Source organism: Rattus norvegicus, chromosome 12, assembly GCF_036323735.1.
Source record: "Rattus norvegicus strain BN/NHsdMcwi chromosome 12, GRCr8, whole genome shotgun sequence".
NCBI classification, from domain to species: Eukaryota; Metazoa; Chordata; class Mammalia; order Rodentia; family Muridae; genus Rattus; species Rattus norvegicus.
Genome location: NC_086030.1, coordinates 51192833 through 51206911, shown reverse-complemented (window position 1 = coordinate 51206911; position 14079 = coordinate 51192833). Strand labels below are relative to the sequence as shown.

The 14079-nt window shown below is 47.5% G+C and overlaps 1 protein-coding gene across 5 annotated transcripts in view; it reads left to right on the top strand.

Moving 5' to 3' along the window:
- Ttc28 (tetratricopeptide repeat domain 28) overlaps positions 1-14079 on the top strand; it is a 440646-nt gene that overhangs the window by 236550 nt on the left and 190017 nt on the right. For all 5 annotated transcript variants that reach the window (XM_063271797.1, XM_063271796.1, XM_006249584.5 and 2 more), the window contains 2 exons: positions 3445-3717; positions 4695-4825. In XM_063271797.1, coding sequence (XP_063127867.1) covers positions 3445-3717; positions 4695-4825 — 404 coding nt within the window. The remainder of the gene's footprint in view (positions 1-3444; positions 3718-4694; positions 4826-14079) is intronic.

The following is a 14079-nucleotide window of genomic DNA, read 5'->3' as shown; positions in this document are numbered from 1 at the left end:
GAATTAGAGCAACAGACTTGAAAAGAGTCTCAAAGATTATCTTTAGATTTTTAAAAAGTGCCTTACCATCTCTTTCATCAAAAGAAATACGGTTGGCTGGATACAGTGGCATGGTCGGTCCTGTGGTCCTGGCTACTTGGGAGGTTAAGATGGGAAAATGGCTCACAGCCAGGAATCTGAGACCAGCCTGGGCAGCATAGAAAAACCCTACCTCAAGCCCCCTCCTCCCCTCTCAATCCAACTGCTGACTAGAGATTCCAGCCAGTGATCTAGGAGATGTAATCTCAGCTTAAGCAGATAACTTTTAAAACGGAAATTACATACAGCGAAGTGGATGCTCTGTGTATATCGCTTTAGATTTAGGCACAGGTGCACATGTGCACATAGGTGTCTGTGTGCACACTTAGCCAAGCACATGTGTAACCATGGCTACAGCCGTTGCCCATGCACGTGGCTGTGTGAGGTTAGTTTTGAAGGACAGACATGGTCTCTCAGCCCTCGATTTCTGTCCTTCCCACTAGGCCACATCAGCTTCTGCTGCTGCCTACAGTGCCTGGTCAGCTCAAACCAGCCTTTTGGGAACCTCTCTCACCCTTGTGTCTGTCTGTCTCACGGCTCCCTGTGTAAGACAGTCCCTTCTCTTAAGGCGCCTCCCACTTAGAATAAAAGCAGCAAAGAGTTTAAAAGCTATCCTTTAACAAGTCAAGCTCCACTCCCCTGAAGCTTGAGCACCTTGGGTAACATGGCTCTCACATCACCTTGTATTCATCTTTGCAGAGGTATTTAGTGTTTAATATACTTATATTTTCTTTGTGTCCACTTTGAATGGGGATCTTCTTCTATAATTTTTCCAATTTCGTTCCTATCTACCCCAAACCTGCCCAAGTAAAGATTTTTTTTCCTTCTTGGGAATTTATAGACATCTCCTCACCTTGGTCTTCTGTTTCAGTGTTGTTTCTGCAGTTGTTTCAGGGGCTGCACAGTTGCTGTGGGAAAGACAGTCTTGTTCTGAAGCTTGGGACCATCCCTGTCATTTCAGGACAGGCTTCTGAGCACCTTCCCCATCCATCAGGAATACCTGTTTTCTGCCCTGCACTATAAAAGCAGAAACATCCAATCTCCATGTCCCCACTCAACTTTGCAGCTGAGACCTGAACTTTTAGCCAGAGACTATAGGTCCAGTGAAGAGAGGGTCACATAGAACTCACTGTGGCAGGTGGCAGTGTCCTTTTCTGAGGGTTGTGCTCCGTGTGCCAGGGCCTGGAGGCTGTATCTCCACAGTCCACTGCATAACCCAGTGGGTTTCAGCTTAAAAGCCACCAAGGTCTCTGTAGCTTGCAATCAAATCTTCCTGCTCTGGCCACCCAGTGGTCTGGAGCCCTGCAGTGGACTCTGACTTTGCCTCTGACCCTGTCTGATTAACCTTAGCCGAATCAGATAACAGCCCAGTTCTTTGTTTGTAAATGGCTGTACTGTTGGTGTCTCTCATCTCTGGTTAGCTCACTGGAGATGAGGTGCTGCTTCTAAACACCACTGGCTGTCAGCCCACAGCAGGGGCCTCCAGATTCCTGCTCTCATTCTGGGGTGTGCCCTTCTTCTACGTTAGCAGTTCCTGCTCTCCAGTAGCTGTCCAGTGGGGTTAAACACAGGCAGCACTTACTAGCCTGATGCTGGCTGCATCTTGACAGGAGTAAAAATGTTCTTTGTTCTCTGTTTACTGATCTGATTGAAGGGAAAATGCTTTAGGCACCAGTGAGCTTCAGGGTTTCCCTGGTGATGTTGACTCAGGCAAGAGAGCTGCTTAACAGAGAACTGAGAAGTCATAAATCCTGGCCTTTGGCCAGGAGGTGAGGTTCAAAGAGACCAGCATTGCTGCAGGCCTGATGTGTGGATTGGAACCACTAACTTGAAGGAGGTTTTAGGAGCATGAGAGGCATAGTCAGAACTCTCATTATTTCCAAGGAAGACAGAGAAGGGCGGGATGGGAGCTTGTCATCCTTATCCAACCCCCCACATGGAACCAACCCCACCTGGCTTAATGACCTCTGACCTACACCCCCCACTGCTGCCTCTTGAAGATAAAATGGGCTAAACATTCATTTTATCACCTGATAGCTCACCCTGGTGTACAAGATGATTTCCTCCTGCCTTGCTTGCTGATGTTTTGGTGTTTGCGTGTGTGTGTGTGTGTGCGTGTGTGGTGTGTGTGTGTGTGTGTGTGTGTGTGTGTGTGCTCGCGCGCGCGTGTGCCTGTGCGTGTGTGGTGTGTGTGTGTGTGTGCTTGTGTGTGTGTGTGCTCGAGTCGTGTGTGTGTGTGTGTGTGTGTGTGTGTGTGTGTGGTAACCTTGAGAATGGCTGGCTTTGTGGATAGCCTTCACTGTATCCTCTAGGAGAAACTAGGAGCAGGTTTCAGTGTTTGTTTGCTTTGGATGATGGGCGTGTTCAGGACACTCACTGACCAGTGAGACAGGATGGGATTTTGTCACAGGTCTGCAGTGTACCTCTTGGCTACTCAGAATAAAGCATCATTAACCAAAAAAACACATCTCTCACTTCCGAAAGGGATAAGAGAAAGTTTATTTGGGAGCCAAATATGAGTGAGGGTGGGCATTACCCCAAATTCCATGTTCCAACGAGGCAGTAATTTCATAAACTTTTTATGGTAACAAAACAAAGAAATGTCATGACTCGAGACGCTTTCTGAATTCACTGGCGGCTGCATCCAGAAGGCAGGTTAAGGCAGTGGGGTGGGAGAACTCTGTCAGAGGCGTAAGAATCTGTTTGTCAAAACATTAAGTCCAGGTTTATCTGTTGGTAACAAAGTGGGCAGGCGAATGGCTGTTTACTAGGCTAAAGATGGTCAAGATAGATTGTAATGGGACTGTGGACCCTCAGTGTTCCAACACCTCTGGTGGCCACACTCTTAGTGAGCCAGTCAGCCTCCGAGGTGCAGCTGCTTTCAAAGAATTCTCATTCACAGTAGGCAACAGGTTCATCTGGAAAATATTTCTGCTGAGCAAATGTGGAACAACCGGTAGCTAAACTGTACAATGCAAGCCATTAAATGAAGGTGTGTTTCGATACAGGAGTATCTAAACCAGATTATCAGCTGGAGGGTGGAGGGTGGTACCCAGCGACAGGTGACTGGAAGCGTGGGCTTGCAATGTTCCGAGGAGGAGGGAGATAGACCAGGACCTCTCAGGAGATGTGTTGCCTTGTGAGCAATGACAGCCGGAAGAGAGTATGAGTGTGGCCACGCCCACAGGGGAAGGAACTGCCAGATGGGTAGGCAATGCTGGTTGCAGGATGTGTGGGCTGTCGTGTGGTCTAAGGTTCCAGGGTGTAGAGCCTGTGCATGAACCAGGCCGCAGACATGTTTCTAGAGCATAGCAAAAAGGCCGCTGTGCCTGCCCGTCTTCATTCTCTTGTTTTCTTTCTCTTCAGACACCCTGGAGCCCACTTACCAGCAGCTTCAGAAAATGAAACTGGACAAGAGTCCCTTTGTGGTCGTGTCTGTGGTTGGGCAGGAACTCCTGACAGCTGGCCACCACGGGGCCTCCGTGGTTGTCTTAGAAGCTGCTCTGAAGATTGGCACTTGCAGCCTCAAACTGAGAGGCTCTGTCTTCTCCGCCCTGAGCAGTGCACACTGGTCTCTTGGGAACACAGAGAAGAGCACTGGGTACATGCAACAAGACTTGGACGTAGCCAAGACCTTAGGTATGCAGCCCCCTGCATGTCAGCTGCATGCCCTGATTTCGACAGGACCTGACACACACAACAGAACATTTAGCTTTAGGTCTTGAGAATGTTCATACATTTAGGACCCAAATCTCTCAGGAGGCCTCACAATGTGATTAGCATGTTCAGAACCTTCCTTGGGGTTTTCCAGTTCACAGTTTTAAGGCCCCGATGGCTGATACACCAAGGTTTGTTAAAGAGCATGGCACAGGCTGGGTATGGTGGAACATGCTGAGAGGCTGAAGCAGGTGGATGTCTGTGAGTTCCAGGCCAGCCAGAGATGTACAGTTAGAATCTGTCTCAAACAAAACAAAAGAAAAGCGGGGTGAGGGGTGGGGACAGCATAGTGTCAAGGTTCAGAACCTGCATTGGAGAGCCAGGTGACGGTGTGATGTCTCTGCCACCCTCTGGCCGGGGCTTGGGACCTTCTTGCTGTTCTGGAGGCAAGGTTTCAGTACATAGCCCAGGCCAGCCTTTATCCTGTGAGCCCCCTGCCTCCCTCCATGCAGGGGAGAAGAGGCATGGCTGTGACTGCGGCCATCACGGTACTGATTATCCAGGGACTTTCAGGTTACAGGAGGAGGGGTGTGGGGATCTGACATCAGATACTCATAGAGAAGTGATGTATGAGAGCAGCCCGGAGTCAAATGGCTGAACCAGCAAGCTGATAATTGCTCAGAACCAAAGGTCACCTGCAAAGCAAGGAGGAGACTCCCAACGGCAGCTGGTTTGTGTCTCGCACCCTCCTGTCAGAGACCCCTCTGCCCCCATGCACGTGTGTGTTACAGCAATAACATTTGCCCACAGAATTAGGTTCTAGGATCTTATCTCCCTTCCTAGAGTCTAAAAGAAAGCAACTTAAATCCTAGCTAGTAAATTTGTGACTTTTAATAGAAACATATACATTATAAATAATGCTGTAACTTAGAGAAACTTTCTCCTTCCATCCAAATCAGGTGACCAGACAGGAGAATGCCGAGCTCATGGGAATCTAGGCTCTGCATTCTTTTCCAAGGGGAATTACCGAGAGGCCCTCACAAACCACAGGCATCAGCTGGTGCTCGCCATGAAGCTCAAGGACCGGGAGGTAGGAAACTCGCTTGCAAACCAAACTCCGTTCTCAGAAACGCAGAGTCCCTTTATCTGTGTGGGAAGCGTCTTGGGCGCCTTAACATCTTCAGAAGTCCATAGTCATTGAGACTCTCGTGCCCCATCAGGTATTGAATGTCTATTGCAAAGTCCTTGAGTCTATACAGTGAGAGAAGGTCCTGTCTCTGACCTCAGGAGCCAGCTCAGGCACAATGTTCTAAGTCCCTTCAAATGCACCACAAAACTCACAGGCAAACTAGCATGGAGCTGTATCCGGTGACACACTCGCTCACACGAGATTTGTGATCCAGTGTTATGACTGTCCCTCTCCCTCCCTCCCTTCCTTCCTTCCTCCTTCCCTCCCTCTTTCCCTCCCTCTCTCTCTCTCTCTCCCTCTCTCTCCTTCCTTCCTTCCTTCCTTCCTTCCTTCCTTCCTTTCTCCCTCCTTCCCTCCCTCCCTCCCTCCCTCCTTACCTCCCTCCCTCTCTCTCTCTCTCTCTCTCTCTCTCTCCCTCTCTCTCTTTCCTTCTTTCTTTCTTTCTTTCTTTCTAAGCCTGTTGGTTGTACAGGGAAAGCGAAATGTCACAGCGAAGACTGTACTTGCTGACCATAACTGCCTTTGGAAGTTGATATCCAGTGTGGATGGCACAGTGAGAAAGTCTCCCTGTCTGTTCTTGGGCAGAGGGTGGCCTTGAGTTTCAGGCACATCTAGCTCTGAGTCATAGCTGCACTTCCTGGCTGTGGGGCCACCTTCTTTCTTCTGTTCTACTCGGGGCATGGGGGCTGATCTTTCACTCTCCTGCTTTACGGCCATGCAGTACGGTCCTACAGTCGTGCATAACATACGTGAAATGCTGGAATTCCGTGGCTGCCTTCCATGAAGAAGTTTTATTAATTTTGGCTTTTATCACATTAATAAACATGATAGAAAAGGGTCAGAGCAGAGGGAAGGGTAAGTCTGTAAGTCGGTTCATATGTTCAGTTATAGTTGCTTGGTGGACATTTACAGTGGGACGTTAGTACAGTCATCATTTAAACAACCCAGCAACTTCAGGTTTCTGGGGCATCATTGGGCACCAGTGCTAGAAAGAAGTAGGGGCTTTAAAAACAGCATTTGAAAATGTCGGACATGCAGAGGGAGAGCCTGTAGTCCCAGCTCCTTGGCAAGATGGAGCGGGAGGATCAATCCAGTTAGAAGCAAGAGGTGTCCTGGACAGCACAGTGGGACCTGTACCAAGTGGGAGGCAAGACGTCAATGAGGCAGCTCAGGAGGGAACAGCCAAGCCTGACAAAACCGAGGATCCATCCCTCAGACCATGTGGTAGAAGGAGAGAGCCTGCTGTCCCCTCCCCTGCCAAATTATCCTCTGACCCCTCTCTCTCTCTCTCTCTCTCTCTCTCTCTCTCTCTCTCTCTCTCTCTCTCTCTCACACACACACACACACACACACACACACACACACACACAACCAATAAACAAATTTCAAAAAAATTCTTTTGAAAGGGAGGGAAGGCAGGTACCTTCAACCCCAGCAAGTAGCATTGCTAAAAACTTTGAACTAGGCCGGAGCACACGAAGACCGTATTTCATTTCTTATTTTAAGGAAATGTGAGAGGACCAGGTTTAAAGAGGTGTTCGAAGCTGTGCATGGCGGCCGATTTGTTCTCTTAGGAAGGTGTCTGGACACTTTCTCGGTGATTTTTATCCTCCTCCCTTTATGAACACTTCCGAAAGCACAGATGGCTTTATTTATCATATTCATTTCTTGTTTATTTTGAGACCGGGTCTCACTTTGTCGACCCTAGCCCTGGTTAGGCTAGAACTCTGTGTAGGACACACTGGACTCTTCTCCTGCCCCATCTTCCTGAGAGCCAGGGTCACAGAAGGTGTGTGCCACAACCCCCAGTGGACACCGGGGCTTGCAAAGACAAATGTACCAATGGCGTTAAGAAGTGAGAGCTGGCAAGGTGTTGAAGGGCCGAACAACATCCTACAAATATGCCAAGACCTTCATTCACCCGTTCTTTCTCGCCTGTGAGGTCTCTGCATTAGCCCAGCTTTGGAGGTGTGGAGCCTGCTCCCTGTGGTGCAGCCACCCCATGTGTCTCCTCAGTGCTGTGGTTTTTCTGTCTCTTGGGTTATCTATGATCTGGGATTAAATTGTGTGAACTATCAATGTGTAGTATTGTTCTTAAGAAACAATTGGTATGAAGACAGAGGGGTCCCGAGTGACACCAGCGCTTGGTCCCTCTCCACAACTCTCTGACCGTGCAGTGGCCACCTGCACAGGCACCTGCCCCCTTTCTGGTCCTTTATGATCCACTGCTGTAGTAGCTCAGACCTGTCCATCGGCAAGCCCACAACCCAGCCTGTTCTGCCGAGGACAGTCCCTTAGAAGACTAGCTTTAAACATACTTCCTTCTGTCCTCCTGTGGGAGGATGATGGAATGCATTTAGCTGCCATGATACTTGTGGAGCCCTCCCTTCATCCTTAATTTTCCCTCCTCCAGGAAGAGAACTTGTCCTCTCACTGAGCAACGCCGCTTGGACACACTATCCTCTTCCAAGTTGAACCCCATCACTCACTTCCCGTCCAAGTTGGCAGTGTTGACCGTTGTAACAACTTTAGCGGTTCCCTTCTGGTTTGAACTCATTCTGACGCCTCTTGCTACAGGTCTAGACTCCTGCTTGACGTCACTTGAGAGCGTGCCTTCTGTTCCCAGGCTAATGTGGACCTGTGTCTCTTTCTTGTTTGCTTCTGGAGTTTTAGGCTAGCTTCCGTGTTCTTGAAATGTACTGTTGGATTCTTGGCACCTCTCTGAAGTTTTGGCTCATAACTCTGCTTCTGTACCTGACTCATAATAGTGCTCACTGATTCTTTCTTTCCTTCTGGTAAGAACATTTGAGGTGGACTTTCTCAGCAAACCCCAGATATACAATATGACAGCCCTGACCATGGTTTTCTGTTGCATCCAACCAAGAACTCTGGATTTGTTCCACGTGACTGACCGAGTTCCCTTCCTGTTTCATCTCCACATTGGTGGGTGCTAGGCCATCTCTGTGCCTCCATTGGCTTGACGTCCAGGTTCCAGGTCTGAGTGAGGCCATACAGTGTTTTCCTTGTGGGTTATTTCAGTTAACATAACACTCAGACCTGCCGTCATTCCCTGCTGTTAATTTGACACTTAGATTCTTTGTGTATCATGGCTGCTGTGAACACAGCATCTCTCTTAGCTTCTCCTCTTCTTCACACGACACTAAGGAGTGACCCCAGGGCCCTGTGCATGCTGGGTAAGTACTCTGATGCTGAGCACTCTTGCAAGCCACCGTTGTTCACCTCATGTGCGATAAACTAAAAGTCTTTATTCCTACGCTGTTGCAAACTGCTCACTGATAAGCCTGGAGTTCACTATGTCAAAACTTAGAGGAATAGGCAAAGGGAACCAGCACAACAGTGTATGTTTTGTTTAGGCTCAAAGTTCTAGTAGGCGAGTCTGGGATCCTTACATGTGCACCTCCTCTGGAAGCCCCAGGCATGGGCGGGGCTCAGCGTGAGCATGTCCACGCAGTCTCTCCCCTGGGTGTTTAGTACACTGAGATGTGAAGATGCTGCTTAGCAACCAACAGTGAGTGCTGTCTGAATCGATGCCAGGTTGCTGTGAGTTAAGACAGGGACTGGTCATAGACTCAAGCGGTCTTCAGGAAACAGCTGAGGTGCTGGAATATCTGTTGTGTTATGGTGACATGATCAGAGTTTTATTTCTTTAAAGATACTTGTTTTGAACAATTTCATAGAAATGCATGGAGTTAACCAAGCTTTCACACACCATATTGTTACCATCTCTGTAGCCATAGGCAGTTTTGTGTCAATTCAAATCAAAGCTGAAACGCTTTTGTGAGGTTATTTTTTAGCCTTTTCCACATACCTTTTTCTCCTGAATGTAAAGCCTCCTTCATAGTTATCTCGCCCTGCTGTCCCTCACGCTGTTACGTGTTTAGGGTTGCAGGTGCTTTGGAATTACAGAATGAGACAGTAGCACAGTTGCCAAGCGGGCAAGAGCTTCATTGTGCTTTATCTTTTCCTTGGGCTACATTTCAAGACACAAACTTGTCTGGGAGAAGCTTATTGAATCTTCTAGCACTCAGGCAAATTGCTCTCAAAAAGACTGTGTCTGTTCTAGTCTCACCAACAATGGGGCCTGGGTTTTGCTTCCTCACACACACCAACAGGAGGCATTAATATTAGAATATAATATTCAGCTTCGTAAGTTAAAAAAACTAGCATCCTGTAAGTGTTTGCTGTTTTGTTCTGGAGACAGGGTCTCCCTATGCGGCTCTGCTGGCTTGGAGCTTGCTGTGTAGACTAGGCTGGCTTTGAACTCACAGAGCTTTTCCAGCATCTGCCTTGGTTGCCTTTGGTCAGTTGGGTGACTAGGTTTTGATTGTTCCATATACGACCTTATTTTAGCTTCACTCTCTGGAGACAACGAGGTCTCACTCTGTGGCTCAGGCAGGCCTGGAACTCACATTTGTAGCCTCGGCTGCCCTGGAACTTGTGGTCTCCCTACCTTAGTGTCCCAAGTGCTGGGATTACAGATGTGTGCCTCCAGGTTTCCTGTACAGATCTTAGATGTTTTGTAAGGGCTGGAGTGTCTATCACCCCACTGCGTCTGTCTAGAAACTGTGTGCTAAGTATTGTTACCGTGTGACAAGCTCACACCTGCCACAATGAGCTTCCACTTCTGCTCCTTTGGAAGATGTCTACTCGACACCGCCTGCCGGTATGCTTCAAGATCATTTGTTACATTCTGGAGAATCTTCCCTTTGGGTGTCTGTTTGAGCTCTGTACCTGCTAATGGTGGGAAAATGATATCTTTACTGTAAGGAGTTGCCCATGCAAGAGCCTGCTGTGTTTCTTCACTGATTCTTTATACTTATTGTTAACATACATTGAGATAGGTTTTTCTACATCCTCATATAGCTCTGTGGATGTGGTGTGGTGCCCCCTGCACTGTCTGGCATGCCAACCCAGGAAAAGGTTGACTCCGAATTCATAATTGGCCTAGTGAAATTTTCTCATTGCAGTTTTGTCAGGCCATGACTTTGGTTGATCCTTTGAGTTCTCCAGTAATGCAGACCTCCTCCAGGTGATGACAGTTTGCCATCCGGCTTAGGCAACGATTCCCCCTTTCACTGACTCACTGATTAGAATTTGAAGTGCTCTTGAGTGGCGGCCACACCCATCAGCATCGAAAACTCAGCCTGTGATCTGTGCTCTGTTTGATGTTTTTGTCACTCATGCTTCTGGCAGGTGACTGAGCTTCATGGGCATCTGTACTGGGACATGCCTCTCTTCAACCCCTCTTCCAGTTGGTCTCCTTTGCTCCTACTACAGTTTGTATCTCTGTCCGTGCCACAAACACAATGACACCATGTATCTGTGTAAAGTCTAAGAGCCACATTTGAAGGAAATCGTGATAATTCCCTCAATAGTGATTGTCCACTTGTGTCAATTTTCTTGCAAATGCCATTCTCTGTATCCATTCCCCTGTTAATGGACACCTACATCGTTCCCATGACTTGGCTGCCATAATGTATCCTTTTTAATGTAACATTGTCTCTGAGACATTTAGTTGCATGTTATATGTTCTGTTTCATTATTTTTATATTGAAATAACGCCCTCTGAAGCAAAAGTAACCCCTGTAGACCCTGGGGATAGTGGAGGTAGTGCACCACATCCTTCTACCTTATGCATCTAAGCTCTGGGAAACTTTAGGATTTTACCAAACAGTAAGATGGCAACCTGAAACCCATTCATCTGCTCACCTTTAGAAGCAATGGGGTTTCCTTTTATGCAATTACTCTCAGATACTTAATAGGGGAGGTGATACCTTCGCCACAGGATTTTTCATTGAGAGTAACCTTCTGTCTCCTTTAATGACTTCAAAATTAATTTCAGGTGCCCACAGAGACCTTCCTGTGAGTGAATATTAATTGTCAGGAGGGTCCATAAATTACATTATATTAAATGTTCTGGAGTCAGGGAATCTGATATGCAAATGCACAAATGCCTCCAAAGGTCTTCCCAGCCCCATCTCTCTCCCGAGCATCGTGTTTCTCTACCCATCTGATCTGCCCCCCAGGACCCCACTTTGGCTCAGTGCACCTGCCTCAGCCATCAGCCTCTGCCTGCTGCTTGGCTTTTTGCCGAGGCCACCTCCCTGTCATGCTCATGACTCTTTTGGTGACTGGATTCTCATATTTATGTAGTAGGAATCTGTCTCTCCACATCCCCTCGCCTGCTATACTTCCTGTAGCCCTGAACTGGTGCAGGAGCCTCCTCTCCTCACTTTCATTCTCTTTAACAGAAACTCTACGAGTTGAGAAGAAGGGGGGCGGGCGTTCACTCTGGGCACTGCTAACATTGCCCAAGGTACGGAAATGGTTGAGTATGAGTTTAGGTATCCCACAACCTTGAACTTTGCCTCTGTCGATAATTGCTGTATGGCCCTGAGACAATCAAACTCTTTAAATGGATGGACAGTCATTTGAGCTGTTTCATTTTCTGGCTGCTTTAACAGCCTTTCTTCAAATCTTCTGGTGAACACCAACACTTACTTCTTAGGTCTTTGCTGACACGTGTTTAAAATGATAGATCTTTGCTAGTTATCTGAAGTAGTTCTAACAAGGCATGTCATCAGCAATTTAAGGAATTCATAAACTCTAACAAAAAGAGTTAAAAGGTAAAAATAGGAAGGGAACACAGGCATCTGAGCAAGTAACTGAGTACTGTCACATGTAGTTAGTATGCTGCTGTGGAAATTAAATGTTATTTCATAGAAACTGCTCTCAGAGCATAGAGCTTGCAGCTCTAGGATTCTGAAAGGATTCTCCCACTGTCCTTGGGGTTACTAGGGTCAGGTTTTATCACCTGTGTGTGCACCATATGTAACTACGGAATAGTCGTGCTTACTTTAGGGTAACATGGGTTTGTCCCAAATATTTAAGTGAAGTGAGCACTGCTAGGAAGAGACATTTTCTTTTGCCAGGTGGCTTTGTATATGCATCTCTCATCACACGGAGCATGCAAACTTCTAATTTCTGAAGCCCTGATTTAATTTTACCCTGATTCTGGTTTCTTGTCTGTCCAGCCATTTCTTACACACTTTTTTTCACTTGCCCTCCTGAAATTTAGTTCAGACCTTGAACTTAGCTGTTCAAAAAGCTTTGCTAGCTCTAGTGGCCTCCAGGGGAGTCTTCGTACCTTCACAACCCTCCCCACGACCTTTTGACCGTTCTCTGTGTAGTCCCGTGTGGGTCTGCTTGCTGTAAGTTTTATCCTCCTGCAAATCAGCTCATTCTGGTTCCTCCATGTGGAAAACCCACCTTCAACCCTGTCAGGGTCAGGCAAACATCTCTGGCTCGCCAATGCTCTCTTTCTCTGTTCTCGCTGTTTCTATTTGACATCATACGAGCTACTGATGAGGTCCAGCTTGTTGGTTGCTTTGTGGCCTGCTTCCGGAAACGTAAGAGTCTCTCAAGGTCACATGGCTTTATCATTTCAGTATCTGCACTTAAGTCTGTGGCCGTGCTTGGTTTGGGGCAGAGAACAAAGTCAGGTTTCTTCCCTTGCATCCAGCATTCGAGACCCTGTGTGTCTGCTCCCTTCCTCAGATGTCCTTCTGTCTTCATGCAAACAGCATATAGCTAATGAGCCTCCTCTCTGACACACTCATTCTTAAGGCTTTGTTGCAGGCCAAGATTGTGCTGGAATCCCGGTCTTTCTCTCCCACATGTGGATTTCTCAACCAGCTTGTCAGCCGCTTTCTCTAGACATCCAACTGCAACTATGACTAGAATAGATCGTGGCTTTACATGTTTTTTGGACGGTCGGGCTATAGCCTATTTTCTGTGCATTTAAATATAACTGTGTATATATAAAATGCATAGTTGTGTACTTTTTTCTCATTTTCATTACAAAGAAAATATCTTTATAGTTTGTTTTGCAATTCTCATTTACATGTATTTATGTGCATTTATGGGGTATGGTAGGGCATGTCTGATTCATGTACATGAAGTACACGCTTAAGTGAGAGTAGTCAATAATTCTGTCTCCATGCCTATTGTCTTTTTTTTCCTAGTTTTTGTTTCATTTTTAATTATGTGCATGCGTCTGCATGGGAGGTTGCACACATGCATACAGGATCTTTGGAGATGAGGATGCCCGATCCCCTGGAGCTATGATTGCACAGTTGCGAGCTTCCTGTCATAGGTCTTCCACAAGAGCAGCATGCACTTCTTCTTACCCCGAGCCATCCCTCCAGCCCCATCTATTGTCATCTCTGTGTATATATTTTGTCATTTGCTGCGGTGGAGGACCTGTTGTGCTGGTCTTCCCTCGGCCGCTGTGTTCCGTCTAACAAAAAGCCCTTCAGCTCCACCCACGTGGCACAGGCGATGGGATTTCACACTTTATGGCTGTGCCTGTCTACCATTAGAGCAATCTGCTGACGGACAGACATCTCGGGCTGCAGTTACCTGCTGAAGGGGACTCAGGCATCCAGCCATCTCCCGAGGCACCGAGATCATTTCATTTCATATAAGCCAGCAGAGGAGTTTAGATTTTCAAGGCATCTCTTCTGTTTTGGGCAGTGCGGCTTCAACGCTCAGCACCACCGTGCCAGGCGTTCTTGCCGACTCGATAATGGCCATCTGTCACAGTGTGGCTGCGGAGAGACACCAGGACCACGGCAACTCTTACAAAAACCCCTCTAACTCCCTTCAGCTTTCTGACTGCAACGTGCTTCCCCGTTTCTGCCCCCCCCCCCATTAGTAGTCCTCCTGGGCAGGCATCCCATGACCCTGGCTCGGGTCTCCATAGGTAATCCAGGCTTTAGTTTCACAGCTTCAAGCAATGGTTTCTCTGTGTCTCTGTGCAAGGACACCCCTGGCACAAGCCCGGACTGAGCTGCTTTCCTTAGCCATGGAGGGAGATTCAACAACCCCTTTCTTGTATCCTTTACTCTAAAACCAGAACCACATGGGCCAAGCCACCACCATCTTCTGCTTGCTGGGGCTGGGACTTGGCCTCCTTGCGAATTCATTTGCATCAGCTTTCTGGGATTGGGGTGGGTTTCCTTCACTGTTTAAGCGTCCCTTTCATTTTTTTCACAAGATGTGAGTTTAGCTGGGTGGGGTCAGCCCTGGGGTCCCCACTCCCTTTATTCCATTTAGCATCAGGGTTTTCTTTA